The sequence below is a fragment of the Macaca mulatta genome, chromosome 19, assembly GCF_049350105.2.
Source record: "Macaca mulatta isolate MMU2019108-1 chromosome 19, T2T-MMU8v2.0, whole genome shotgun sequence".
In the NCBI taxonomy this organism is placed as follows: Eukaryota; Metazoa; Chordata; class Mammalia; order Primates; family Cercopithecidae; genus Macaca; species Macaca mulatta.
The window spans coordinates 8,738,749-8,765,252 of record NC_133424.1 but is presented as its reverse complement, the minus strand read 5'-3'; the positions used below and the strand labels follow the sequence as shown (position 1 = coordinate 8,765,252).

The window sequence follows — 26,504 nt, the reverse complement described above, 5'->3', positions numbered from 1 at the left end:
GAAGTTGCAGGGAGCTGAGATCACACCACTGTACTCTAGTAGCCTGGGCGACATAGCGAGACTCTATGTCAAAAAAAAAAAAAAGATATGGAATGGCATAGCAATGTGGGACTCTGGTGCTCCTGGCTATGGAGGTAAGGAAGATAAGGGGTCTGGATGGGCCTTTGAGGGGCTCCGTCTTCAGTTTCCTCTCACTTTCTTGGGTGATGGGAAGGCTTCCTGACTTCCCCAGACACCTACCCCACCCCTTTGGTCATGCCCCCTTCACAGGGGAGCACCTCACCTGGAGGGTGCAGCCAAAGACCCCGATCATGAGCATGGCCACGGTGAGGTACTCGGCCAGCACGTCCCACCAGGGTTTGAGCACCTTGAATGCAGGCTGCTGTTCCGTAAACTGCTTGAACTCGGCCACGGGGATCATGCTGCCTGTGGGAGGGGACGAGACGGGGGGTGTAGAGAGAGACCCTCAGGATGGAAGGCTCTGCAGGGGGTACCCCGAGGAGCCACACACAGGCAGGGCCGTGCTCCTCATCTGCCCGTGACCCTCCCTGTTCAAACTTGTCCAAACATCCGAGGTGTGTGCCCCCCACTTCCCTCTTAGCCTGGCCTCAGTCACCCTCCATGCAGACATCACCACCTGCCCAGAACCAAGCGGCCACCGTTCCCCTCTGGGCACCCCTGCACCTGATCTGACTTGTCTGACCTCAAAGAGCACAGTAGGGCTAGTCCACAGGGCCGCCGCCCTCCAGCTTCCTTGCTTGGCTGCCTCCCCGAAACCAGGTATTCCTCTCCCACCCCTGACACCAAGGCCTGAAAAAATCTGCCTCGATGCTCCCTGACCGCAGACACTCAGCGTCTGGGCCAGCCTCGGCTCTCACCCCTACCACACCTGAAAGTGTCACAAGGCTCAGGACTTCCGGGGGTGGGCCCCTCCACCCCCTCCAGGGGCACTCTGGGCACCACCTCCAACCTCCAACCGGAAAAGCCGGCTGGAGCCTGGCTCTGGTTACCAGGGCCCCAGGGGCAGGGAGTGGCCAAGCTGAAGGCTAGTCAGCCTTGGGGGTAGAGGTGACCACGACACCTGAGTTTCTAAAGGGGCTACAGCCCAGAATCACAGGCAGAAACCAGAGACCTGGCTCTGAGAGGGGGCAATGGGGTGTCCGGATGTCCGAGGAGGAGGGAGGACTTGCAAATGGAAAGCTGTCAGGTGACACCTACGACCAGGCCAGGGCTGTGCTGCCAGGTTCCTAGCCGGCCCACTCTGTCTGCTCCCAGGGTCTCCTTTTAGACCAAGGTATCATTATTGCAGATACAGACAGGCCAGCCACAAGTCACACTGGGGCGTGGGGCATGAGCTGAGATGTTACTCTCCCAGGCAGTCGCCCACTTCCCCAGAGGCTGAAGTGGAACAAGGAAGGTGGAGACCCTTAGACCAGCCCACTTCTGCCAACATCCAAGTTCCCCCAGTCCTGGGAGCCTCCTGTCCTTGTCCAGATAGATAATCTGTAACTGGGGCTGGGCGCCGTGGCTCACGCCTGTCATTCCAGCAGTATGGGAAGCTGAGGCGGGCGGATCACTTGAGGTTAGGAGTTCGAGACCAGCATGGCCAACACGGTGAAACCCCAGGTCTACTAAAAATACATAAAAAATTAACCGGGCATGGTGAAGCACACCTGTAATCCTAGCTACTCTGGAGGCTGAGGTGGGAGGGTCTTGATCTGGGGAGGCGGAGGTTGCAGTGAACCGAGATCGTGCCACTGCACTTCAGCCTGGGTGACAAGAGTGAGACTCCATCTCAAAAAACACACAAAGATAATCTGTAACTGGGCACAGGGGTTTGGCCAGGAAGGAGGGCATCTGCCCATCAGGGAGTTCTCTCTGGCTCCCCATCCATCTCCCCAGGAAGAATCTAGGGAAACCCCGGTCCCCTGACGCACAGCTCAGCCAATGATTCTGACGCGCCTGAGCCTCGCTTTTCAGTTTCTGTGTCCCCCCAATATTTTGGGGTGACTCCTGGGTAAAAACAAGGTAGGCTGCAGGCTCCACCCACCAAGCTAAAGGCCAGGCGGTCCCCAAAGACCACATCCTTTTACCCCCTCAGGGGCCCCCACTTCAGTCTGGGGAATCAGGCAGGCACGGGGGTGGGTACCGCCTGCCCACATGGGGACTCACCATGCAAGCGTAAAATGTCATGAGTCGGGCCAGGTGCAGTGGCTCACGTCTGTAATCCTAGCACTTTGGGAGGCCGAGGCAGGCGGATCACGAGGTCAGGAGTTCGAAACCAGCCTGGCCAGCATGGTGAAACCCCGTCTCTACTAAAAATACAAAAATTAGTTGGGCATGGTGGCATGAACCTGTAGTCCCAGCTAGGCAGGAGAATCCTTGAACCCGGGAGGCAGAGGTTGTGGTGAGCTGAGATCGTGCCACCACACTCTAGCCTGGGAGATGGAGCGAGACTCCGTCTCAAAAAAAACAAAACAAAAAACAAAAAGTCATGGGTTCCCTGACTCAGGTGGTGACTCATCCAGACTCAAATACATGCAAGGGGGTGCCCAGAGCACAGGGTCCCAAACACCATCGCCTGGCCCTCATGCTCATTCATACTCCCTGCCCTAAGCACAAAGCCAAGTATAGTTTGGGAGGCTGAGGTGGGCAGATCACTTGAGGTTAGGAGTTCGAGACCAGCCTTGGCCAACATGGTGAAACCCCGTCTCTATTAAAAATACAAAAATTAGCCGGTCATGGTGGAGGGTGCCTGTAGTTCCAGTTACTCGGGAGGCTGAGGCACGAGAACCCCTTGAATACGGGAGGCGGAGGTTGCAGTGAGCCGAGATTGCACCACTGCACTCCAGCCACAAATATCCCAGTCTGCCTGGGTCACCAGTATCTAGAAACATACCAGGACAGCTCAACTATCCCCAGGGGATGAATATGTACATTGCACCCACCAAAATGGATGCTTGGGGTCATTCTAGGTCATGGATATTTGTGCATGAGGGTATAAAGTCCAAGTACATACACTGAGCTTCGGACAGACCCAGCACCAGGGAGCCTCACATCCTGTTTCAGTTCTGGCCATCCATTAAGTCCTCGAAGGATCCTGCAGGGACAGTACTCCGTTGCTTTACCTAAGAACGTTCACCCCAGGCTGGGCACGGTGGCTCACGCCTGTAATTCCAGCACTTTGGGAGGCTGAAGCAGGAGGATTGCTTGAGCCCAGGAGTTTAAGCCGCCGGGGCAACATAGTGAGACCCCATTTCTACAAAAAAATCTAAAAATTGGCCGGGCACGGTGGCTCAAGCCTGTAATCCTAGCTCTTTGGGAGGCCGAGGCGGGTGGATCACGAGGTCAGGAGATCCAGACTATCCTGGCTAACATGGTGAAACCCCGTCTCTACTAAAAATACAAAAAACTAGCCGGGCGTGGTGGCGGGCGCCTGTAGTCTCAGCTACTTGGGAGGCTGAGGCGGGAGAATGGCGTGAACCCGGGAGGCGGAGCTTGCAGTGAGCCGAGATCACGCCACTGCACTCCAGCGTGGGAGACACAGCGAGACTCCGTCTCAAAAAAAAAAAAAAAAAAAAAATCTAAAAATTTGCCAGGTGTGGTGGTGCATGCCTGTAGTCCCAGCTACTTGGAAGGCTGAGGTGGGAGGAGTGCTTGAACCCAGGAGTTAGAGGCTGCAGTGAGTCATGAACCAGTCTGGGCAAGACCCTATCTCAAAAACAGAAAACAAAACAGTACTGACTCGGGCTGGGTGCAGTGGCTCTCGCCTGTAATCCCAGCACTTTGGGAAGCCAAAGTAGGCGGATAATTTGAGGTCAGAAGTTCGAGACCAGCCTGGCCAACATGATGAAACCCTGTCTCTCCTAAAAATACCGAAACAATTAGCCAGGCATGGTGGTGGATGCCTGTAATCCCAGATAGGTTACAGGTGACAGGGTGAGGCAGGAGAATCGCTTAAACTCAGGAGACAGAAGCTGCAGTGAGCCAAGATCTTGCCACTGTACTCCAGCCTGGGTGACAAATTGAGACTCCGTCTCAAAAAAACAAAACAAAACAAAACAAAACAAAACTACTGACTCTGGGGACTGCAGAAGAAATCACACAAAACGCACACAAACACGAGCCGGGACCAACTTCCTGTCCTTGCCACCCTGGTGTGAGCTCCACCAATAGGCATCCCAGGTGCACAATCACAGACAAGAAGGCAGAAACTCTCAGGGGACCGGGGGGCAGCCACAGGGGCTATCATTATCTGTCTCCATGACTCAAACTTGATCCTCACAAACCTGCCATTAAATTTCCACAGACACAAGACAGGCCCCCACTTTGTCTGAGCAGGGGTGGGGGGAAGGGGTGGTGGGAACAGGGGCTCGAAGAATTGGGGCAGAGCCAGGGAAAACACAACGATGGGACGTATATACGCTCAGCTTCCTCCACCAGACACTGAACGCCTCCTTTTCTCCCAAGTCAGGCAGTGTCGATGTCGGGGACTTTGTTTTCCAGACTCAAGGGAGAGAAATAACTTGTTCAAGCTTCTACAGTTCAAGTGGCATTCGAAGCCTGACCCATCCAGCCTCCAGGTCCTGCCTGTAGGATTGCAACCGCTCTGTTCCCTCTTGGGAGACAGCCTCTTAATTAAAATGCAGCATCTTGCTGGGCATGGTGGCTCATGCCTGTAATCCCAATGCTTCGGGAGGCCAAGGCGGGCAGATCATTTGAGGTCAGGAGTTAGAGACCAGGCTAGCCAGCATGATAAAACCCCGTGTCTACTAAAAATAATAAATTAGCCGGGCGCGGCAGTGGGCGCCTATACTCCCAGCTAATGGGGAATCTCTTTTTTTTTTTTTTTCTGAGATGGAATCTCTCTCTGTTGCCCAGGCTGGAGTGCAGTGGCACGATCTCTGCTCACTGCAAGCTCCGCCTCCCGGGTTCACGCCATTCTCCTGCCTCAGCCTCCAGAGTAGCTGGGACTACAGGTGCCCGCCACTTCACCTGGCTAATTTTTTGTATTTTTAGTAGAGGTGGGGTTTCATCGTGTTAGCCAGGATGGTCTCGATCTCCTGACCTCGTGATCCACCCACCTCTGCCTCCCAAAGAGCTAGGATTACAGGCTTGAGCCACCGCGCCCGGCTGAAGCGGGAGAATCTCTTGAACCCAGGAGGTGGAAGTTGCAGTGAGCCGTGATTGCGCCACTGCACTCCAGCCTGGGCAACAGAGCAAAACTATCTCAAAAATCAAACAACAACAACAAAACAGCATCTTTGCCAAAAGCACCTAAGAGCGGTGTTGCATTGCAGCAGGCTAGGCTGGAAGGCCTTCCAGCCTAAGACCATGTGGCTCCCACCAGCCCTGGTTCCTTCCACCCATGCCTCACCCCTCCTCCCTCCCAGGTCCTCCTCAAGCCACTTGCCTCCAAAATATGTGTTGGTGAGTTCCTGCTGGGGGAAGGGTGGAAGAGTGAGACCCTCCACACGCACAGCCCATGCTAAGAGGCAGGGAACAAGGAAGAAACATCCAGCAGTTTTCAGCCCTAAGAGGGGTTTTGTAGAACACAAGGCCCAACTTTTTTTTTTTTTTTTTTAAGACATAGGGTCCTGACAGATGCAGTGGATCACACCTGTAATCCCAGCACTTTGAGAGACTGAGGCAGGTAGATCACGAGGTCAAGAGATCAAGACCATCCCGGCCAACATGATGAAACCCTATCTCTAAAAATACAAAGATTAGCTGGGCATGGTGCCGCGTGCTTGTAGTCCCAGCTACTCAGGAGGCTAAGGCAGGAGAATCGCTTGAACCTTGGAGGCGGAGATTGCCATGAGCCAAGATCGCACCACTGCACTCCAGCCTGGTGACAGAGCAAGACTCTATCTCAAAAAAAAAAAAAAAAAAATAGAGAGAGATATGGTCTTGCTCTGTTACCCAGGCTGGAGTTCAATGGCGCGATCATAGCTCATTGCAGCCTCGAACTCCTGGGCTTAAGTGATCCTCCTGCCTCAGCCTCCCCAGTAGCTGGGACTACAGGTGCATGCTACCATGCCCAGCCAACTTTTGTAATTTTTGTAGAGATAGGGGTCTCGCTATGTTGCCCAAGCTGGTCTTGAACTCCTGAGTCCAAGCATCCTCCCACCTCAGCCTCCTAAAGTGCTGGGATTATAGGCGTGAGCCACTGTGCCTGGCCTCAACCTTTTTTTTTTTGAGATGGAGTCTCGCTCTGTCGCCCAGGCTGGAGTGCAGTGGCCCAATCTCAACGCACTGCAACCTCCACCTCTTGGGTCCGAGCAATACTAATGCCTCAGCCTCCCGAATAGCTGGGACTACAGGTATGCACCACCATGCCCAGCTCATTTTTGTATTTTTAGTAGAGATGGGGTTTCACGGTGTTGGCCAGGCTGGTCTTGAATACCTGACCTCAGGTGACCTGGCTGCCTCGGCCTCCCAAAGTGCTGGGATTATAGACGTAAGCCACGGTGTCCGGCCGAGCTTCAACCTTTTATACGAGGGAGAAACTGAGGGTCTAGGGTGGGGGAGGGTGGCATCTTTGTAGCCCATCCTGGGTCAGGCTCCAGGCCCGTGGATTCCCAGGGGGGTAGTTTTGCAAGCTGCCTCTGCTAACGGACTTGAAAATCTGGGACATCTGTAAGTTCAAGAGCACCAGAGGTCAGGCTTGGTTGAACCCACCCCAAGTGGTAGGTTCTGGGGCTCTGAGGGTCTCCCCGGGATGAGTTGTCAGTGTCTTCCCAGATGCCAAACGGAGGGGGAAGTGGTTGAGATCCCCAAAATCAAGTTTATCTTCAGCCTGTTTATCTTCACGCTGAGACTTGGCCGGGTCTGCCTGGCTCCCAGGACAGGGACCTCGTGGGCCAGGTTTCCCTTTGCCCCAGCCCGCACCCCCACCCCAACTCCTGGTGTGTCGGGACGGCCTGCCCTGGCCACAGGGCCAGCGCACCTGGAGCGACTCTGCCCCTTGTCCAGACCCGGGGACTCCCGGTCCGACTCCCACCCCGCCACCTCGTGGGGTACCCAGAGGCGAAGAGCCACCTACTCACCGTTCCGGGAGGGACGCTGGGCCCAACTCCTGGGTCTCTGGGAGCGGAGCTGCCGCGACTCCCGCAGAGTTCCCGGGCGGGCCGCGAGGGTGAGTCAGGGCAGGCGGGGACAGGAGACCCGGAGCCGCCCCGCCCCGCCCCCGGACGACTCGGCCCCGCCTCCTCGCAGGCGCGCCCAGGTCGACCCTACTCCTGGCGCCTCGCAATTAGCGGGGTTGCGAGGAAGAGAGTGGTCCTATGGTGCTTTGTACTGCTGGGCTTGGGGCTGGCGGGAGATGTAGGGGTCTTAGAACTTTGCAGCTTTGCAGTCTGGCTGGACCCCGGTAGCTGGGGAAACTGAGAGAGCTGGAGACCCTGAACTCCCAAAGGGCCACCCTTCTGGGAACCAGGTCTTAAAGACCCTGTCGAGAAAATGTGGAGGCTGAAGCCAGGCACAGTGGCTCACGCCTGTCATCCCAACACTTTGGGAGGCCGAGGCAGGCGGATCACGAGGTCAGGAGATCGAGACCATCCTGGCTAACATGGTGAAATCCCGTCTCTACTAAAAATACAAAAAATTAGCCGGGCTTGGTGGCGGGTGCCTGTAGTCACAGCTACTGGGGAGGCTGAGGCAGGAGAATGGCGTGAACCCGCGAGGCAGAGCTTGCAGTGAGCCGAGATCACACCACTGTACTCCAGCCTGGGCAACAGAGTGAGACTCCATCTCAAAAAAAAAAAAAGAAAAGAAAAGAAAATGTGGAGGCTGGGCTCTGTGACTCACACCTGTAATCCCAACACGTTGGGAGGCCAAGGCAGGAGGATACCTTGGGCCCAGGAGTTTGAAACCAGCCTGAGTAATATAGTGGTACCACATCTCTACAAAAAGTTTTAAAACCTACAAAAACAAAAATTTAAAAATCAGCCAGGTGTGGTGAAGTGTGCCTGTAGTCCCAGCTACTCTGGAGGCTGAGGTGGGAGGATCACCTGAACCTGGGAAGTTGAGAGGCTGCAGCGAGCTATGATCATGCCACTGCACTCCAGCCTGGGCCACCAAGCAGGACCCTGTCTCCAAAAACCCAAAAACACAAAAAAGTGTGGAAGGGCTTCCTCTAACCCCTCAAGGCCCAGTCACCTGGCCTTAAAGCCCAGCCAAGGCACAGGTGACTGGAGTTTTCAGGTGCTGGGAGTGGAGTTGGGGGAGGAGAGGACAGGGGAGGGGACGCTCTGGCCATGAGGCAGGAACTGGGCTGAATCAACAGAAGTTGAGTAGAGTGGGGATGTCCACCTGTCTGTCCCTGCCCAACACTGTGGTCTGCCCTCCAGGTAGGGGGTGGGGGACAAGAAGCTCCGAAGTCCTGGGGGACTCAGCTTCTCTACCTCCCCACCCCCACCCTGGCCGCCCCACCTAGGGAGGTCTGAGCTGGGTCTTAGATGAGCAAACCTGTGGAATTGGACCTTGATCTGCTCTCAGTCTGAAAAACCTTGGCTATATCTACGGCCATACCACCCTGAAAGCACCCGATCCTCGTCTCATCTCGGAAGCTAAGCAGGGTCCGGCCTGGTTAGTACGTGGATGGGAGACTACCTAGGAATACCGGCTACTATAGGCTTGGGCTGGGCACGGTGGCTTACACCTGTAATCCCAGCACTTTGGGAGGCCAAGGGGGGTGGATCACCTGGGGTCAGGAGTTTGAGAACAGCGTGGCCGACATGGTGAAACCCCGTCTCTACTAAAAATACAAAAATTATCTGGGTGTGGTGGCTCACGCCTGTAATCCCAGCTACTTGGGAGGCTGAGACAAGAGAATCGCTTGAGCCTGGGAGGCGGAGGTTACAGTGAACTGAGATTGCACCACTGCACTCTAGCCTGGGCGACACAATGGGACTCCCTCTCAAAACAAAACAAAACAAAACAAAACCATCCATGGAAATATTCCTACCTGTACTTAGGGTGGGAGAGGGAGGGTTCTCCCTGATAGGGTAAAAGAAGCCCTGGCTTGGCCGGGCGCAGTGGCTCACGTCTGTAATCCCAGCACTTTGGGAGGCCGACTTGGGTGGATCACCTGAGGTCAGGAGTTCGAGACCAGCCTGGTCAACATGCTAAAACCCCATCTCTACTAAAAATACAAAACATTAGCTGGGTGTGGTGGCTCGAGCCTGTAATCCCAGCTACTTGGGAGGCTGAGGCAGGAGAATCGCTTGAACCTGGGAGGCAGAGGTTGCAGTGAGCCAAGATGGTACCACTGCACTCCAGCCTGGGCAACAAGAGCAAAACTCCGTCTCAAAAGGAAAAAAAAAAAAAAAAAAAATCCCTGACGTTCGCCAGGTCTGAGCCTGAGACCGGAAACCTCTAGGGTTGGAAACTTGTAAGTCAGGGACCCTCTGGGCACTGCCATAGGGAGTCTAAAGACAAAACTTCCTTTTGGATTTAGTAGAGCTTTAAGAGCACCTGTTGTTGGCCAGCACCTGTAGCTTCCTTGAAGGACAAGACGAGCAAGGCTCCCTACTCTCCAAGAGCTTCTATCCCAGTTGGTGAGAGAGATACACTAAGTAAACTAATAAAGGAGACCAGGTGGGGTGGCTCACACCTTTAATCCCAGCAATTTGGGAGACCGACCAAGGTGGGTGGCTCGCTTGAGCCCAGGAGTTTGAGATCAGCCTGAGCAACATAGTGAGATTCCCATCTCTACAAGAAATAATTTAAAATGATAGAAGAATTAGTTAGGTGTAATTAGGCACCTGTAATCCCAGCTACTCAGGAGGCTGAGGGAGGAGAATCGATTGAACCCGGGAAGCGGAGGTTGTGGTGAGCCGAGATTGCACCACTGCACTCCAGCCTGGGTGACAGAGTGAGACTCCATCTCAAAAGTAAGTAAATAAGTAAATAAAAATGAGCTGGGTGTGATACTGTGCACCTGTGGTCCCAGTTACTTGAGAGGCTGAGACAGGAGGATTGCTTGAGCTTGGGAGTTGGAGGCTACAGTGAGCCATGATTGCACCACTGTACTCCAGCCTGAGTGGCAGCTCAGAACCTGGCTTTTAAAAACGAAAAAAAAGACAAATGAAAGAACAAGGTAATGCCAGTTTGTGACAAGTATTGTGTGCATAACAAAGCAAGGTGAAGCGGTAGCAAGGGACGAGGGGTTCCTTGAAGACCTCTTTGAGGAAGGGACCTTTCTTTTTTTTTTTTTTTTTTTGAGACAGAGTCTCACTCTGCCGCCCAGGCTGGAGTGCAGTGGCCGGATCTCAGCTCACTGCAAGCTCCGCCTCCCGGGTTTACGCCATTCTCGTGCCTCAGCCTCCCGAGTAGCTGGGACTACAGGCGCCCGCCACCTCGCCCGGCTAGCTTTTTGTATTTTTTAGTAGAGACGGGGTTTCACCGGGTTAGCCAGGATGGTCTTGATCTCCTGACTTCGTGATCCGCCCGCCTCGGCCTCCCAAAGTGCTGGGATTACAGGCTTGAGCCACCGTGCCTGGCCGAGGAAGGGACCTTTGAGAAAGGTTGTGTCGGCCGGGTCTCCTTTAGAGAGGTTGTCTCCTTTAGAGTGACTCTTCCTTTCCTTCCTTCCTTCCTTCCTTCCTTCCTTCCTTCCTTCCTTCCTTCCTTCCTTCCTTCCTTCCTTCCTCTTTCTCCCTCTCTCTCCCTCTCTCTCTCTCTCTCTCTCTCTCTTTCTTTTCTTCTTTCTTTCTTGATGGAGTTTTCGCTCTTGTTGCCCAGGCTGGAGTGCACTGGCATGATCTCGGCTCACTGCAACCTCCGCCTCCCGGGTTCAAGCGATTCCCAGCCTTAGCCTCCCAAGTAACTGGGATTATAGGCATGCACCACCACTCGGCTAATTTTGTATTTTTGGTAGAGACGGGGATTACTCCACGTTGGTCAGGCTGGTCTCGAACTCCTGACCTCAGGTGATCTGCCCGTTTCAGCCTCCCGGAGTGCTGGGATTACAGATGTGAGCCACCGCGTCCGGCCTTCTTTTTCTTTCTTTCTTTTATTTTTCTGAGATGGCTGGAGTGCAGTGGCATGATCTGGGCTCACTGCAACCTCCACCTCCTGGGTTCAAGCGGTTTTCCTGCCTCAGCCTCCAGAGTGGCTGGGATTACAGGCGCCCACCACTGTGCCTGGCTAATTTTTGTATTTCTAGTAGAGACGGGGTTTTGCCATGCTGGCCAGGCTGGTATTGAACTCCTTCCTCAGGCTCCCAAAGTGTTGTGATTACAGGTGTGAGCCACCACACCAATCCTTCCCCTCCCCCTCTCCTCCCCCTCCTCTCTCCTTCCTTCCCTCCCTTCCTCCCTTCCTCCCTCCCTCCCTCCCTCCCTCCCTCCCTCCCTCCCTCCCTCCCTCCCTTCCTTCCTTCCTTCCTTCCTTCCTTCCTTCCTTCCTTCCTTCCTTCCTTCCTTCCTTCCTCCTCTCTCTCTCTTTCTTTTTTCTTTCCTTTCCTTTCTTTTTGCCCCTCCTCCTCCTCCTCCTCCCCTTTTCCCCTCCTTCTCCTTCTCCTCTTCTTCCTGTTCTCCTCCTCCTCCATTCTTTTTTTTCTCCCTCTATTGACCAGGCTGGCATGCAGTGGCATGATCCTAGATCAGTGCAGCCTTGAACTCCTGGGCTCAGGTGATCCTCCGGCTTCACCCTCCCTCTCAAGTAGCTGGGTCCACAGGCATGCACCACCACATCTGCTGAATTATTTATTTATTTTATTTTTTTGGAGAGACAGGGTCTTGCTATGTTGCCCAGGCTGGTCTCAAACTCCTGGGCTCAAGAGATCCTACCGTGTTGGCCTCCCAAAGTGCTGGGATTACCGGCATGAGGCACCCCGCCTGGCCTACTTCCTGTCTTCTGAGAGGCTTCTTGGGATCTGTGCCCTGGGGATGTTTGCAACCACATGCTGAAATAAGCTTTTTTTTTTTTTTTTTTTTTTTTTTTTTTTTTTTTTTTGAGAGATGGAGTCTGTCTCCCAGGCTGGAGCGCAGTGGTGTGATCTCAGCTCACTGCAACCTCCACTGGGTTCAAGCGGGTCTCCCAGCCTCCTGAGTAGCTGGGATTACAGGCACATGCCACCACACCCGGCTAATTTTTGTATTTTTAGTAGAGACAGGGTTTTACCATGTTGGCCAGGCTGGTCTCAAACTCCTGACCTCAGGTGATCCGCCTGCCTTGGCCTCCCAAAGTGCTGGGATTACAGGTGTGAGCCACCGCGCCTGGACTAGCATCTTTTTTATTTTATTTTTTGAGACAGAGTCTTGCTCTGTTGCCCAGGATGGAGTGCGGTGGTGTTAGCTCACTGCAACCTCCATCTCCCGGGTTCAAGCCATTCTCCTGCCTCAGCCTCCTGAGTAGCTGGGATTACAGGGTTGAGGAATTGAAGTATTTATCCACCAGCTCCTGTCTGTCCCTGTCTAACGGCTGCTCCAGAGAAGGGAGGTGGACAGGTGTTAACTCTCTGGCACTTCTGACTTCCCTGCCCACAGGGACTGTGAGTGCTCAGGGATATGGACAGGGTGGTATGGTACGTGCTGTGGATATAGATTTACCCGCTGCAAGTATAGATGCACCTGCCACAGGTATAGATGCTGAGTGGGATGGCTGAGTCATAGCACACTAATACTCAATCCTTTCCAATTATTTATCAGAAAGGCTGCCCACTTTACATTCCCATTGCTACTGTGTGAGCCTTACCACGTGATAATATCTAGCTTAAAAAAAAATATGGGCCAGGCACGGTGGCTCATGCGTGTAATCCCAGCACTTTGGGAGGCTGAGGCAGGAGGATCGTTTGAGCCCAAGAGTTTGAGACCAGCCTGGACAACAGTGAGACCTGAGACCCCGTCTCTACAAAAATTAAAAAAAGAAAAATAGCCAGGTGCAGTGGCGCATGCCTGTGGTTCCAGCTATTTGGGAGGCTGAGGTGGGAGAAGTGCTTAAGCCCAGGAAGTTGAGGCTACAGTGAGCTACTATTGCACCACTATACTCCAGCCTGGGCAACAGAGTGAGGCATTGTCTCTAAGAAAGAAGATATATTTTTTCTTTTTCTTTTCTTTTCTTTTTTTTTTTTGAGACGTAGTCTCGCTTTGCCACCCAGGCTGGAGTGCAGTGGCATTATCTCAGCTCACTGCAAGCTCCGCCTCCCGGGTTCCCACCATTCTCCTGCCTCAGCCTCCCGAGTTGCTGGGACTACAGGCGTCCACCACCGCGCCCGGCTAACTTTTTTGTATTTTTAGTAGAGACGGGGTTTTGCCATGGTCTTGATCTCCTGACCTCATGATCCACCTGCCTCAGCCTCCCAAAGTGCTGGGATTACAGGCGTGAGCCACCACACCTGGCCAAGATATATTTTTTCAATTGGCTTTAAGGTTTCTCCTGAAATTAAAAGGAAAAAAGAAAAAAATTTAAATTTTGGTCCAATATAATAAAAATTGACCAGTTTAACTTTTTTAAAAATTTTGGAGATGAGGTCTTGCTCTGTCACCCAGACTGGAGTGCAGTGGTTTTTTTTTGGTTGTTGTTTTGTTTTTTTGTTTTGAGACAGAGTCTCACTCTGTCGCCCAGGCTGGAGTGCAGTGGCCGGATCTCATCTCACTGCAAGCTCCGCCTCCCGGGTCTACACCATTCTCGTGCCTCAGCCTCCCGAGTAGCTGGGACTACAGACGCCCGCCACCTCACCCGGCTAGTTTTTTTTATTTTTTTTTTGGTAGAGACAGGGTTTCACCGTGTTAGCCAGGATGGTCTCGATCTCCTGACCTCGTGATCCGCCCGTCTCGGCCTCCCAAAGTCCTGGGATTACAGGCTTGAGCCACCGCGCCCGGCCCTGCAGTGGTTTCATCATAGCTCACTGTAACCTCGAACCCTTGGGCTCGGATGATCCTCCCCACTTCAGCCTCCCAAGTAGCTGGGACTACAGATGTGTGCCACTGCACTCAGCTATTTTTTAGATTTTTTCATAGAGACGGGGTCTCGATATATTGCCCAGGCTGGTCTTGAACTTCTGGTCTCAGGCGATCCTCTGGCCTCAGCCTCCCAAAGTGCTGGGATTATAGGTGTGAGCCACTGTGCCCAGCCATTGTAATCATTTTTAAGTGTACAGCTCAGTGGCATTGAGCATATTCACATGGTTGTACAACCATCACCAACATCCATCTCCCGAACTTTCTTTCTTTCTTTCTTTCTTTCTTTTTTTTTTTTTTTTTTTTTTTGAGACGGAGTCTCGCTCTGTCGCCCAGGCTGGAGTGCAGTGGCGCGATCTCGGCTCACTGCAAGCTCCGCCTCCCGGGTTCACGCCATTCTCCTGCCTCAGCCTCCCGAGTAGCTGGGACTACAGGCGCCCACAACCGCGCCCGGCTAATTTTTTGTATTTTTAGTAGAGACGGGGTTTCACCGTGGTCTCGATCTCCTGACCTTGTGATCCGCCCGCCTCGGCCTCCCAAAGTGCTGGGATTACAGGCGTGAGCCACCGCGCCCGGCCTTTCTTTCTTTTTTTTTTGAGACGGAGTTTCGCTCTGTCACCCAGGCTGGAGTGCAGTGGCGTGATCTCGGCTCACTGCAAGCTCCACCTCCCGGGTTCACGCCATTTTCCTGCCTCAGCCTCCTGAGTAGCTGGGACTACAGGCGCCCGCCACTGCGCCCAGCTAATTTTTTGTATTTTTAGTAGAGATGGGGTTTCACCATTTTAGCCAGGATGGTCTCGATCTCCTGACCTTGTGATCCGCCTGCCTCGCCGAACTTTCTTATCTTCCCAAATTGAAACTCTGTCCCCGTGAAACACTAACTCCCCACCTCCCTCCCGTAGCCCCTGGCACTCACCATTCTACTTTCTGTCTCCCATGAATCTGACTCCTCTAGGGACCTCCTACAAGTGGAATCACACAGGATTTGTCCTTTTATGTCTGGCTTATTTCCCTGAGCATGATGTCCTCACAGTTCATCTGTGTCACAACATGCATCAGAATCTTCTGCCTTTTCAAGGCTGCGTACTATTCCATTGTGTGGACGAACCACATTTTATCTATTTACTCCTCTGTTGGTGGACACTTGGGGTTTGCTTCCATCTTTTGGTTCTTGTGAATAATGCTGCTATCAACACGAGTGTACAAATATTTCTTTTCTTTTTCTTTTTTTGAGATGGAATCCCACTCTGTCATCCCAGCTGGAGTGCAGTGGTGTGATCTCGGCTCACTGCAACCTCCACCTCCCAGGTTCAAGTGATTCTTCTGCCTCAGCCTCCCAAGTAGCTGGAATTACAGGCACGTGCCACCACGCCTGGCTAATTTTTGTATATTTAGTAGAAACTGGGTTTTGTCATGTTGGCCAGGCTGGTCTCGAACTCCTGAGCTCAAGTGATCTGCCTGCCTCAGCCTCTACCTGAGTGCTGGGATTACAGGCATGAGCTACTGCACTGGGTTTAGCTGAACCAGTTTACATTCACATCAGCAGGACATCAGTATTCCAATTTCTCCACATCGCCCCTCAGTGCTTGTTATTTACTATCCAGCCTCTAAGATTTTGGAATTTGAGTTAGCTATTACTTTGTAACAAATTACCCCACAATTTACTAGCTTTAAAAAAGTATGTATTGGTTGGGCTGCAGTGGCTCATGCCTGTAATCCCAGCACTTTGGGAGGTCAAGGTGGTGGATCGCTTGTGGCCAGGAGTTTGAGACCAGCCTGGCCAACATGGCAAAACCCCGTCTCTACTAAAAATACAAAATTAGGGGCTGGGCATGGTGGCTCACACCTGTAATCCCAGCACTTTGGGAGGCCGAGGAGAGTGGATCACCTGAGGTCAGGAATTCAAGACCAGCCTGGTCAATATGGTGAAAACTTGTCTCTATTAAAAATATTAAAAAGTAGCTGGGTGTGTTGGTGGGCACCTGTAATCCTAGCTACTCAGGAGGCTGAGGCAGGAGAATCACTTGAACCCAGGAAGCGGAGGTTGCAGTGAGCCAAGATCAAACCATTGCACTCCAGCCTGGGCAACAGAGCAGATTCCATCTCAAAAACAAAAACAAACAAACAAACAACAAAACAAAAAAGCCCCTCACAGTTTTAAAAAAATATATATATATACACACACATATACACACACATATATATATATTATATAGGTGCAGTGGCTCACGCCTGTAATCCCAGCACTTTGGGAGGCTGAGGTGGGTGGATCACCTGAGGTCAGGAGTTCGAGACCAGTCTGACCAACATGGAGAAACCCCATCTCTACTGAAAATACAAAATTAGCTGGGCGTGGTGGCGCATACCTGTAATCCCAGCTATTCGGGAGGCTGAGGCAGAAGAATTGCTTGAATTCGGGAGGTGGAGGTTGCAGTGAACCAAGATCACACCATTGCACTCCAGCCTGGGTGACAGATTGAGACTCTGTCTTAAAAAAAAAAAAGAAAATGGCCGGGCGCGGTGGCTCAAGCCTGTAATCCCAGCACTTTGGGAGGCCGAGACGGGCGGATCACGAGGTCAGGAGATCGAGACCATCCTGGCTAACACAATGAAACCCCGTCTCCACTAAAAATACAAAAAAATTAGCCGGGCGTGGTGGCGGCGCCTGTAGTCCCAGCTACTCGGGAGGCTGAGGCAGGAGAATGGCGGGAACCCAGGAGGCGGAGCTTGCAGTGAGCCGAGATCGCGCCACTGCACTCCAGCCTGGGCGACAGAGGGAGACTCCGTCTCAAAAAAAAAAAAAAAAAAAAAAAAAAAAAAAAAAAAAATATGTGTACACACACACACACACACATATTTGTGAGTTATTTATTTTTCTTCTAGAGATGCGGTCTCCTTATATTTCTCTGGCTGGCCTCAAACTCCTGGGCTCCAGGGGATCCTCCTGTCTTAGCCTCCCCAGTAGCAGGGACTACAGTTGCCTGGCCCTCACCTGAGAGTCACAAGCCTAAGAGTGGCTACACTGGGTAGTTCATTCAATGTCCCTCCCCCACCGGTTCCAAGCAACCACTGATGTGCTGTCTGTCACTACAGATGAGCTCGCATTTTCTAGAATGTTCTATAAATGGAATCATACAGTGAGTGCTTTTTGTGGCTTCTTTTGTTTGGCGTGCTTTTGAGATTAGTCCCTGTTTTGAGAGTAGCAGTAGTCTGTTCCTTTCTATTGCCAAGTTCCATTCCATTGTAGGGGACACTTTGATTCATGTTACTCATCCCTCTGTTGATGGAGGTTTTGGGAGTGTTTTTATAAGAGGGCAGAGTCCAGATCCCAATTAATTACAGGGTGGGTTTCATGTACCCTGGAGGAACCCTTGCATCATAGTCAGAAGGCAGGAGAGGCTGGGTGAGGTGGCTCCTCCCTGTAATCCCAGCTCTTCGGGAGGCTGAGGTGGGAGCGTCACTTGAGCCCAGGAGGTCGAGACCAGCCTGGGTAACATAGCGAGACCCTGTTTCTACAAAAAATTTTAAAATTAGCCTGATATGGTGGGGTAGCCTTTAGTCCCAGCTACTTGTTTTATTTGTTATTGTTGTTGTTGTTGTTGTTTGAGACAGAGTCTTGCTCTGTCACCCAGGCTGGAGTGCAATGGCATGCTCTCGGCTCATTGCAACCTCCGCCTCCCAGGTTCAAGTGATTCTCCTGCCTCAGCCTCCCGAATAGTTGGGATCACAGGTGCATGCCACCATGCCTGGCTAATTTGTGTATTTTTAGTAGAGACGGGTTTTTTCCATGTTGGCCAGGCTGGTCTCGAACTCCTGACCTCAGGTGATCTGGGTTTTTTTTTTGCATTTTATTTTATTTTTAGACGGAGTCTCTCTCTGTCACCCAGGCTGGAGTGCAGTGGCATGATCTCAGCCCACTGAAACCTCAGCCTCCATAGTGGCTGGGACTACAGGTGCGTGCCACCACGCCCGGCTAATTTTTGTATTTTTAGTAGAGATGGGGGTTTCACCATATCGGCCAGGCTGGTCTTGAACTCCTGACCTCATGATCTGCCCACCTCGGCCTCCCAAAGAGCTGGGATTACAGGCGTGAGCCACTGTGCCCAGACTGTTTTGTTTTGGTTTTGAGAAGGAGTCTTACTCTGTTGTGCGGGCTGGAGTGCAGTGGCATGATCTCGGCTCACTGCAGCTTCCCCCTCCTGGGTTCAAGTGATTCTTGTGCCTCAGTCTCCTGAGTAGCTGGGACTATAGGCATGTGCCACCACACCCAGCTAATTTTTTGTATTTTTAGTTGAGACAAAGTTTCACCGTGTTGGCTAGGCTGGTCTCTAACTCTTGTCTTCAAATGATCCACCCACCTCGGCTGCTAGTCCCAGCTACTTGGGAGGCTGAGGTGGGAGGATCACTGGAACCTGGAAAGTGGAGGCTGCAGTGAGCTGTGAAGCTGTGATGATCATGCCACTGCACTCCAGCCTGGGTGACAGAGTGAGATCCTGTCTCAAAAATAAATAAATAGGAGGGCAGGGATCTGCGTAGGTGGATGTGATTTAGAAGGGGGCACTGGGTGTGGGTGGGTAGACAGGTAACCAGGCTGGTGTCATGCCACAAGGGGTTCACACGGGTGATCACTGGTAGACTGAGGGAGAAGATAAGGCCTAGAATGATCCAATCTGGAGGCCAAAGCATGGCATTCAGCTCTGCCATTTTTCTCTGCCTTCCATTTCTGCAACCTCAAATGGGCCCAACGTCCCCACTCCCCCACCCCAGTTCACCCGATGCCAAGTTGCATTATCGGTTTCCTGTGCATGGAGGCCCCCTGATTTCCAGGAGCGAGTGAACTGTGCATATGGAGTTTGCAATGGAGTTGGTGATGGGGCAGAGGATGCTGGTTTCTTGGAATGGGGTAAAAAGTGGCTGTGAGTCTGGAGGGATGAGACATCCAGGCGGAAAGCTCATGGAGGCCGTATGAGGAGGGGACTTGGCCGACAGAGGTGACAAGGCCAGACTCTTCTTATAAGGAGAGGGAGCTGAGGAATGGCTGTTTTCACCCTCAGGGTCCCACCCTCTTCATGCTACAGTCCTGGAGCTCAGCTCTCCACCGAGGCCCCTGCCCTGGCTTAAGTCACCAACAGGACACCTCCCACTTGCTCCGGCTGGGCTGGGGCCCTTGCACAGGATCTTCTGTGTCCCTTCATGAACTTGTGTTTTTGGTTTTTTTGTTTGTTTGTTTTCGTTTTTTTTTTTTTTTTTTTTGAGACGGAGTCTTGCTGTGTCGCCCAGGCTGGAGTGCAGTGGCGTGATCTCGGCTCACTGCAAGCTCCGCCTCCCGGGTTCACGCCATTCTCCCGCCTCAGCCTCCCAAGTAGCTGAGACTACAGGCGCCTGCCACCACGCCCGGCTAGTTTTTTGTATTTTTAGTAGAGACGGGGTTTCACCATGTTAGCCAGGATAGTCTCGATCTCCTGACCTCGTGATCCACCCGCCTCGGCCTCCCAAAGTGCTGGGATTACAGGCTTAAGCCACCGCGCCCGGCCTGTTTTCGTTTTTGAGACAGAGTCTCACTCTGTCGCCCAGGCTGGAGTGTAGTGGCGAAATCTTGGCTCACCGTAACCTCTGCCTCCCAGGTTCAGAGGTTAGCTGGGATTATAGGTGCTCGCCAGCACGCCCGGCTAATTTTTGTATTTGTTGGTAGAGACAGGGTTTCACCATGTTGGCCAGACTGGTCTCGAACTCCTGAGCTTAAGTAATCCGCCCGCCTCAGCCTCCCAAAGCGGTGGGATTACAGGCGTGAGCCACCGCGCCAGGCCTTATGCACTTGTTTTGACACCTCCCAGGTCGACATAACCTAGTATCCTGGAAGCCCAGCTTTGCCAGGAAGCCTCTGCTGACTTGACGTCCTGTTAGCTGGAAGGGTGTGGAGGGTGGGTGTGCTCTACCCTGCAGATGGCTGGGTCACCTCTCACAGAATACCCTGCAGATATTCTGTCTCCTGTCTCCCTCCTACTCCTCCTTTCTTTCTTTCTCTCTCCCCCCAAATCTGGGGTCTACCTTGCATCCCTGAAATTCACCGGGCGGCATTCTCTTAGCAGTTCTCCGACGCCAGGAAACCAGATAAGGGGTTTCCTGGCGTCTGGGGAACACCTTCGGGTATGAGGGGGTGGGCGGCTGCCCCCCAGAGACCCTGGGCGGCCTAGCTTTCGCAGACGCGAAGGACTGGAAAGTGCCAGGGCTACCGAGCGGCCGGATTGGTGTGTGGGCCAGAGGCGCGGTGGTCCCGCCTCCTGGTTGCCAGGGCCCAGCCTATCCGCGTCCAGGCGGTCCTTGGTCTCCAGGTGGTTGTGGTGGGGGTCGGGGCAGGTGTATGTGTTGGGGAGGACAGTGGAGGACCCCAGGGATTTGCTCCCCCAGTCCCAACCGTTGACTCTCTGGGTTCCTCAGGCGCAACTGGGGAAACAGGCTTCCCTCGGACCGTGGAGAAGCCACCCCTCTCTCCAACGCGCCCTTCTCCCCCATCCCCCTCGGCGCGCTTCCGCCGGCCGCGCTCCCGGGTCCGGATCGAGCGCGCGCCCCTGGCTCTCCCGCCCGCGGCCGAGGGGCGGGACAGGCTCGGCTCCCACGGCGCCGCAGCCTGCAGCCCCCTCCCCTCGCCTCCTCACCGCTGGCGGCCACCGCGTCGCTCCGGCCCGGGCCCCACCCCAGGCGACCCTGCGAGGAGCGGCCGGAGGCCAAAGGCGGAGGTGAGTGCGACGCGAGCAGGTGGAGAGGCTGGGCGCGGGCCAGGCCTGGCTGGGGGAGGGGTCGGGCCCGGGACGCGGCTCTTTGTCTCCCGGAGCCCGTTCGCGGGCAGCGGGGCCGCTCTGCCTCCCGGCAGGTGCAGGCATCCCTGGAGGAGGCTGGGGGAGTCCGCTGGGGGCTGGCGGGGAGACCCGGGCGTGCGCTCCGGTCCCCCACATCCGGAGCCCGTGGCAGCTCCCTGCTCTCGAGGCTGGCGGTCTGAGTCCCTGAGGGGGCGAGGGGTAGGGGCGTGGAGATCGGTCCTGAATTGGAGCTGAGGCGGGGGAGGCGGCGGGCTGGGGCAGGCAGAGCCTCTTCGCTTTGGGAAAAATCGGTGGGGGGTGGGACATGGGGACAGCAAGGAGCAGTGGGGCTGGCGAGTGGGTGTAGGTGCGTGGGAGCCGAGCGGATGGAAGCCGAGGCCGAGGTTTGAGTGTACATGGGTGGCGATGCTGCGAAAGGGCAGTGAGGTACCCGGGTCCAGGTCTCTGGAGACGACGTAGGTGTCCAGAACCTGGGATGCGGACCAGTTTGTCTCTTCAGGTGCAAGATGGACAAGAGAGACAAGGCGAAGGCAGGGGCCACCGCGCGGACGCCGGCTGCTCGCCCTCCTGGACTTCTGACCCCCAGGCCCCCAGGCTCTCCTCGACCCCCTCCCCCAGTAACTCCCGCAGCCCTCCGAGTTCTGGGAGCTGCGGGAGCTGTGGGGCGAAAACCTCTGGCAGAGCGAGCCGGGGGCATCGGCGGGGCCACTCTTCCCGAGTCTGCGCCCCGAGCGGGACCAACGCGGAGTGCTGGGACAAGTTCCCGAAACCCAGGTACCCCAGCCTCCTTCCTCAGCTCCGACCCGATCTTCCCTCCCACTTCCAATACCTGTCCCGTCTCCCCTCCACCACCACCTCTCCGGGGTACCTGTGACTCGGCTTTCTCCCGGCAGCTTCCAGGGCCCCAGCCTCCGGAAGAGGGGAGAGAGCTCCTCCTGCCAAGAACACCAGCCCAGGCCCTGTTTCTAGCCCAGGGCGTGCCAGCGGAACCACTAGGTAACCTGCTCCCTCTCCCCCAGTCCCCTCAGCCAGGGTTGGCGTCAGAGTCTGGAACCTTTTATTTTACGTGGGGCGCGGGAGCACTTGCAGGTCACTGGACACAAATTGGGTGAAAGCCATTATTGGTCGTCAGAGAGGGCGCATGCCCATTTCACAGATGGGAAAATAGAGGCTTGGGAAGCCAAACAAGGACCTAGGCCTGAGTGTGGCCCCCTCTGTCTCCAGGCCAGGCCCTCTTGGCCAAAAGGGACTCCGGATCCCAGCGGAGGAAACTGTAGCCAGAGGAAAAGCTACAGAGGCTCCCAAAAGGAGTGCCCTCGGCGCCGGGGCACGGAGAGGTATGTGACCTGGAGAAGAGTGGGGTTCCTGGGCAGCGAGGGGGGCCGCCTCAGAGGTATCGGTGACCCTTGGCCTTCTACTTTTTCTCCAGACACTTCCGGGCCTACCCCAGGAACCCCCTCCCCGGCCATGGCCCGTCGGTCCCGGGCTGCGGGCACCGAGGTGGGGCTCCCCCGGCCAGCTCCGAGTGCCCGGCCACGGCCCGCGACAGAGGGCCCCCGGAAATCAGTGAGCAGCGCCTCGGAGCACAGTACCACCGAGCCAAGCCCGGCTGCCAGGAGGCGGCCCAGCGCCGGTGGGAGTCTCCAGAGGCCGGCCTCGCGCCCCCTGAGCTCCAGCGCCACCCCTCTCTCCTCCCCAGCCCGTTCTGGGCCCTCAGCCCGCGGAACACCCAGGGCTCCTGCGCATCCCTCGCAGCCCAAACCGAAAGGGCTGCAGGCTCTGCGCCCCCCGCAGGTCACACCCCTAAGGAAGGACGCAGCCCCAGCACTAGTCCCGCTTTCTTCTTCTCCTTTGGCCACACCCTCTCCACCGGGTACCAAGGCAAGACCCGTACCGCCTCCCTACAACGCAGCCACTCCCCTGCCAGCCACGCTCCCTCCTTCTCCACCGGTCACGCCCCCTCTTCCAGCCGCGCTCCAAAGTCAGGCCCCGCCCACCCTGCCGGCCACGCCCCACTCACCGAGCCTTACCTGTCAGTTGGCCACGCCCCTTCCTCTAGCCCCTCCTTCTCCCTCTGCTTCTCCCTCTCTGCAGACCCTCCCCTCTCCACCAGCCACACCCCCCTCGCAAACTCCACCCACACAGGTGATTACATCCTTTCCAGAAGCAGGCGCCTCTTCCCTAGCCATAGCCGCTTTTGTGGCTTCAGTCTCTCCATCAGTTTCATCCCCTCTGCAGAGTATGCCCCCCACCCAAGCTAATCCAGCGTTGCCCTCTCTTCCGACTCTCCTCTCTCCCTTGGCCACACCTCCTCTGTCAGCCATGTCTCCTCTACAAGGCCCTGTTTCTCCGGCAACATCTCTCGGGAATCCGGCTTCTCCCCTCGCCACACTCCTTCAGCCAGGCCTTTCTGCTCTGACCACGCCCCCTCCACAGGCCAGTCCTTCCCCGTCTCCCCAGGCCACGCCCCACACTCTGGCCACTCTTCCTCCTCAGGACCCTCCTCTTCTGGCCACATTGCCTCTGCAGGCCTCTCCCTCTCCTTTGACCACAGTCTCTCTGCAGGATCGTCCTCTAGTTTCTCCCTCTCTTTTGGCCTCGCCTCTGCAGGCCCCGCCCCCACCCATGGCCCCGCCCCACTCACAGGCCCCACCTTCTATGACTACGCCCCCTATGCAGGCCCCGCCCTCTCTCCAGACCATTCCCCCAGTACAGGTCCCACATTCTCTGACCTCACCGTCTCCGCAGGCACCTCCCTCTCCTCTGGCTTCGTCCTCTCTGCAGGCCACAACTTCTTTGGGCTCACCCCCTCTGCAGGCCACACATTCTTTTCTGACAGTGTCCCCTAGGCAAACCCAACCTTCTTTGACCTCGCCTTCTCAGCCTTCCTCTACTCCCCCTGATTCACCCCCTCTGCAGGCCCCTCTTTCCCTTCCTGCCTCACCCCCTCTGCAGACTTCTCTCTCTCCTGCTGTCTCACCCCTAAACTCACCCCTGATCACATCCCCTCTGCAGGCTCCATCTTCTCTGGCCTCCTACTCTCCTCAGGCACCTCCCTCTTCCCTGACCATGCCCCCTCTGGAGACCCAGTCTTCTCTAGTCCCGCCCTCTCTGCAGACACCTCCTGCTTCCCTGACCACACTCCCTCTGGAGAGCCCACCTTCTCTAGCCCCACCCCCTCTGCAGACAGCTTCTGGTTCCCTGACCACATCCCATCTGGAGACTCCACCTTGTCCAGACCCACGCCCTCTGCAAGCACCACCTTCGCCATTGATCGCGCCCCTTCCGGAGACCCCCTCTTCCATAGCCACGCCTCCTCCACAGGCCCCACCTGTTCTGGCCTCACCCCCTTTGCAGGGCCTGCCCTCTCCCCCTCTGTCTCCTTTGGCCACGCCCCCTCCACAGGCCCCACCTGCCCTGGCCTTGCCTCCACTGCAGGCCCCTCCCTCTCCACCTGCCTCACCCCCTCTGTCTCCCTTGGCCACATCCTCTCCACAGGCCCCAACTGCTATGGCAGTGTACCTTCTGCAGGCCCCTTCCTCTCCCCCTCCCTCACCCCCAGGGCAGGCCCCTTTCTCTCCCCCTGCCTCACGCACAGTGTCTTCTTCGGCCACGCCCACTCCACAGGCCCCACCCTCTCTAGCCGCGCCTCCTCTGCAGGTCCCACCCTCTCCCCCTGCCTCTCCCCCAATGTCTCCTTCAGCCTCGCCCCCTCCACAGGCCCCACCCCCGCTATCCGCGCCTCCTCTGCAGGTCCCACCCTCTCCCCCTGCCTCTCCCCCAATGTCTTCTTCGGCCACGCCCCCTCCACAGGCCCCACCCCCTCTGGCCGCTCCTCCTCTGCAGGTCCTGCCCTCTCCCCCTGCCTCATCCCCAATGTCTCCTTTGGCCAAGCCCCCTCCACAGGCCCCGCCTGCTCTGGCCACACCTCCTCTGCAGGCCCCTCCCTCTCCGCCTGCCTCACTCCCTGAGCAGGCCCCTTTCTCACCCTCTGCCTCACCCCCAATGTCTCCTTTAGCCACACCTCCTCCACAGGCCCCACCTGTTCTGGCAGCGCCCCTTCTGCAGGTTCCTCCCTCTCCCCCTGCCTCACCCACCCTGCAGGCTCCACGCCGCCCCCCGACCCCGGGTCCGGATACCTCTGTCTCGGGCCCACGGCTGACCCTGGCGTTGGCCCCCGGCCCGCCGCCGCCGCCCTCGCGCAGCCCGTCCAGCACGCTGAGCGGCCCGGACCTGGCCGGCCACAGCAGCAGCGCCACGAGCACGCCAGAGGAGCTGCGTGGCTACGACAGTGGGCCCGAGGGCGGCGCCGCAGCCTCCCCGCCCCCCGACGCAGAGCTCGCCGCTTGCCACCCGGCTGCCTGGAGTCGAGGCCCCGCTCCGCCGCTCGCCTTCCGCGGAGCTCCAGGTAAGGGGCACCCCAGACCCGGCCTGGCTGTGGGCGGGGTCGGAGGCGAGGCTTCCCAGCTCGGGGGCGGGACAGCTGGGCCCGGGGCGGAACTTTCACAAGGGGGCGGGACCTTGAGGCAGGGGCAGGTCTATTATCACCCCCACCGCCCACCTGGCGTCTCTCCCCGCAGGTGCGCAGCTGCCGTGGCCGTCCGCTGGCGGACCCGGCTCTGCTGACGGTCTGTGCACCATCTACGAGACTGAAGGGCCCGAGTCGGCGACCCCAGCCCCAGGCGCACTGGATCCGGGGTCCACTTCCGGCGCGAGCGATGGGAAGGCGGTGGCTGGGGCTGGGGCCGGGGCTGGGGCGTCCTCGCGCAGCCCGAAGCAGGCGCGCCTGGGCGAGCTGCCACTGGGGGCGCTGCAGGCTAGCGTCGTGCAGCACCTGCTGAGCCGGACGCTGCTGCTGGCAGCTGCCGAGGGTGCCGCGGGCGGCAGCGGCGGGGGCCCAGGAGGCGCCGAGGGTGGTGGCGTCACGGGGGGCGCCCGGACTGCACTCAGCGACGCCGAACTCGGCCGCTGGGCCGAACTACTGTCTCCCCTGGACGAGTCCCGTGCCAGCATCACCTCGGTCACCAGCTTCTCTCCGGACGACGTGGCCTCCCCGCAGGGTGACTGGACCGTGGTGGAGGTGGAGACCTTCCACTGAGCCAGACCACAGCCCCGCCTGCTACGCCCCACCCCTGCCTTAGGATCCGCCCCTTGGGTATGCCTGTTTGTTTTAGACCCCGCCTCCACTGCCCTGGAGCACCGCTGGGTGGATTGGTCTTAGCTCCCTGGAGCCTGAGCCTTTCGGCCCAGGCTCCACCCCTGCCTTTGGCCTCGGAGGCTCGGGACCTACCCACAGCTTTGACTAGGCCCGCCCCTCGAGCTCCGCCCCTTTGGCCTAGGACACGTCCCATTTCCCCGAGCCCCGCCCGGTGTCCAGTGTATTGCCCACCCCGCACAGCCTGAGTTTGCAATAAAACTGGGACACTGGGGCCTGCACACCTTCGCTGTCACCGAGAGGGCCGGGGCTGGGGGCTTCCAGCGGGCTGAGCGGCGCGGGGGGCCAGGCCAGGTAAGGTCTTGCTGGCGGCTGTGCGCGAACCGGTTGGAGCTCTGGATTAAGTACGGTTTTCCTCTTCTGTGAGAAAAGGGGCAGGCCAGGTGGGGCTAGGGCGGGGCCCTGCCGAGTCCTGGCCATCTGGTGCCGCGCACCCATCCAAGTGTGTGAACTTGGGCCTCTTGGTGTCCGACTTCTGGTGGAAACGTTCCGCGCAGGAGGGGCCTGGCTGGGGCTGTGCGCCCTAGTGGATGAGCCAGTGCATGGCCGAGGTGAAGGAGCGAC

General features: G+C 56.3%; 2 protein-coding genes and 1 pseudogene across 9 annotated transcripts in view; 2 read left to right on the top strand and 1 right to left on the bottom strand.

Annotated features, from left to right (window-relative positions):
* LRRC8E (leucine rich repeat containing 8 VRAC subunit E) overlaps positions 1–23,805 on the bottom strand; it is a 30,656-nt gene extending 6,851 nt beyond the window's left edge. Inside the window, exons 1-4 of one of the 8 annotated variants that reach the window (XM_077979829.1) lie at positions 7,050–7,171; positions 3,020–3,100; positions 2,173–2,315; positions 284–426 (exon numbers count right to left, since the gene is read on the bottom strand). In XM_077979829.1, coding sequence (XP_077835955.1) covers positions 284–421 — 138 coding nt within the window. In that variant the 5' untranslated portion in view covers positions 422–426; positions 2,173–2,315; positions 3,020–3,100; positions 7,050–7,171. Of the gene's footprint in view, positions 1–283; positions 427–703; positions 911–2,172; positions 2,316–3,019; positions 3,101–5,409; positions 5,489–7,049; positions 7,178–16,273; positions 16,394–23,717 lie in introns of those variants that run through there. The other 7 variants (XM_028839637.2, XM_077979830.1, XM_077979832.1 and 4 more) reach the window with 7 other exon arrangements.
* PRR36 (proline rich 36) lies at positions 6,722–26,161 on the top strand. The gene is made up of 9 exons (XM_077979895.1): positions 6,722–7,138; positions 20,102–20,248; positions 20,346–20,644; positions 21,225–21,499; positions 21,619–21,721; positions 21,950–22,062; positions 22,155–24,385; positions 24,479–25,133; positions 25,306–26,161. Exons 1-9 carry the CDS (start codon positions 6,722–6,724, stop codon positions 25,821–25,823), a joined length of 4,758 nt encoding a protein of 1,585 aa, XP_077836021.1. The 3' UTR covers positions 25,824–26,161.
* Positions 8,519–8,638, top strand: LOC114674226 (5S ribosomal RNA; annotated as a pseudogene).
* Positions 26,162–26,504: the final 343 nt, after the last annotated feature.

Coding starts and splice junctions, on each gene's coding strand:
- PRR36 (XM_077979895.1), top strand. CDS start 6,722: ATGAGTTGTCAGTGTCTTCCCAGATGCCAAACGGAGGGGGAAGTGGTT. Junction 20,645..21,224: donor GCCGGAGGCCAAAGGCGGAG/GTGAGTGCGACG, acceptor TTGTCTCTTCAG/GTGCAAGATGGACAAGAGAG. Junction 21,500..21,618: donor GACAAGTTCCCGAAACCCAG/GTACCCCAGCCT, acceptor TTCTCCCGGCAG/CTTCCAGGGCCCCAGCCTCC.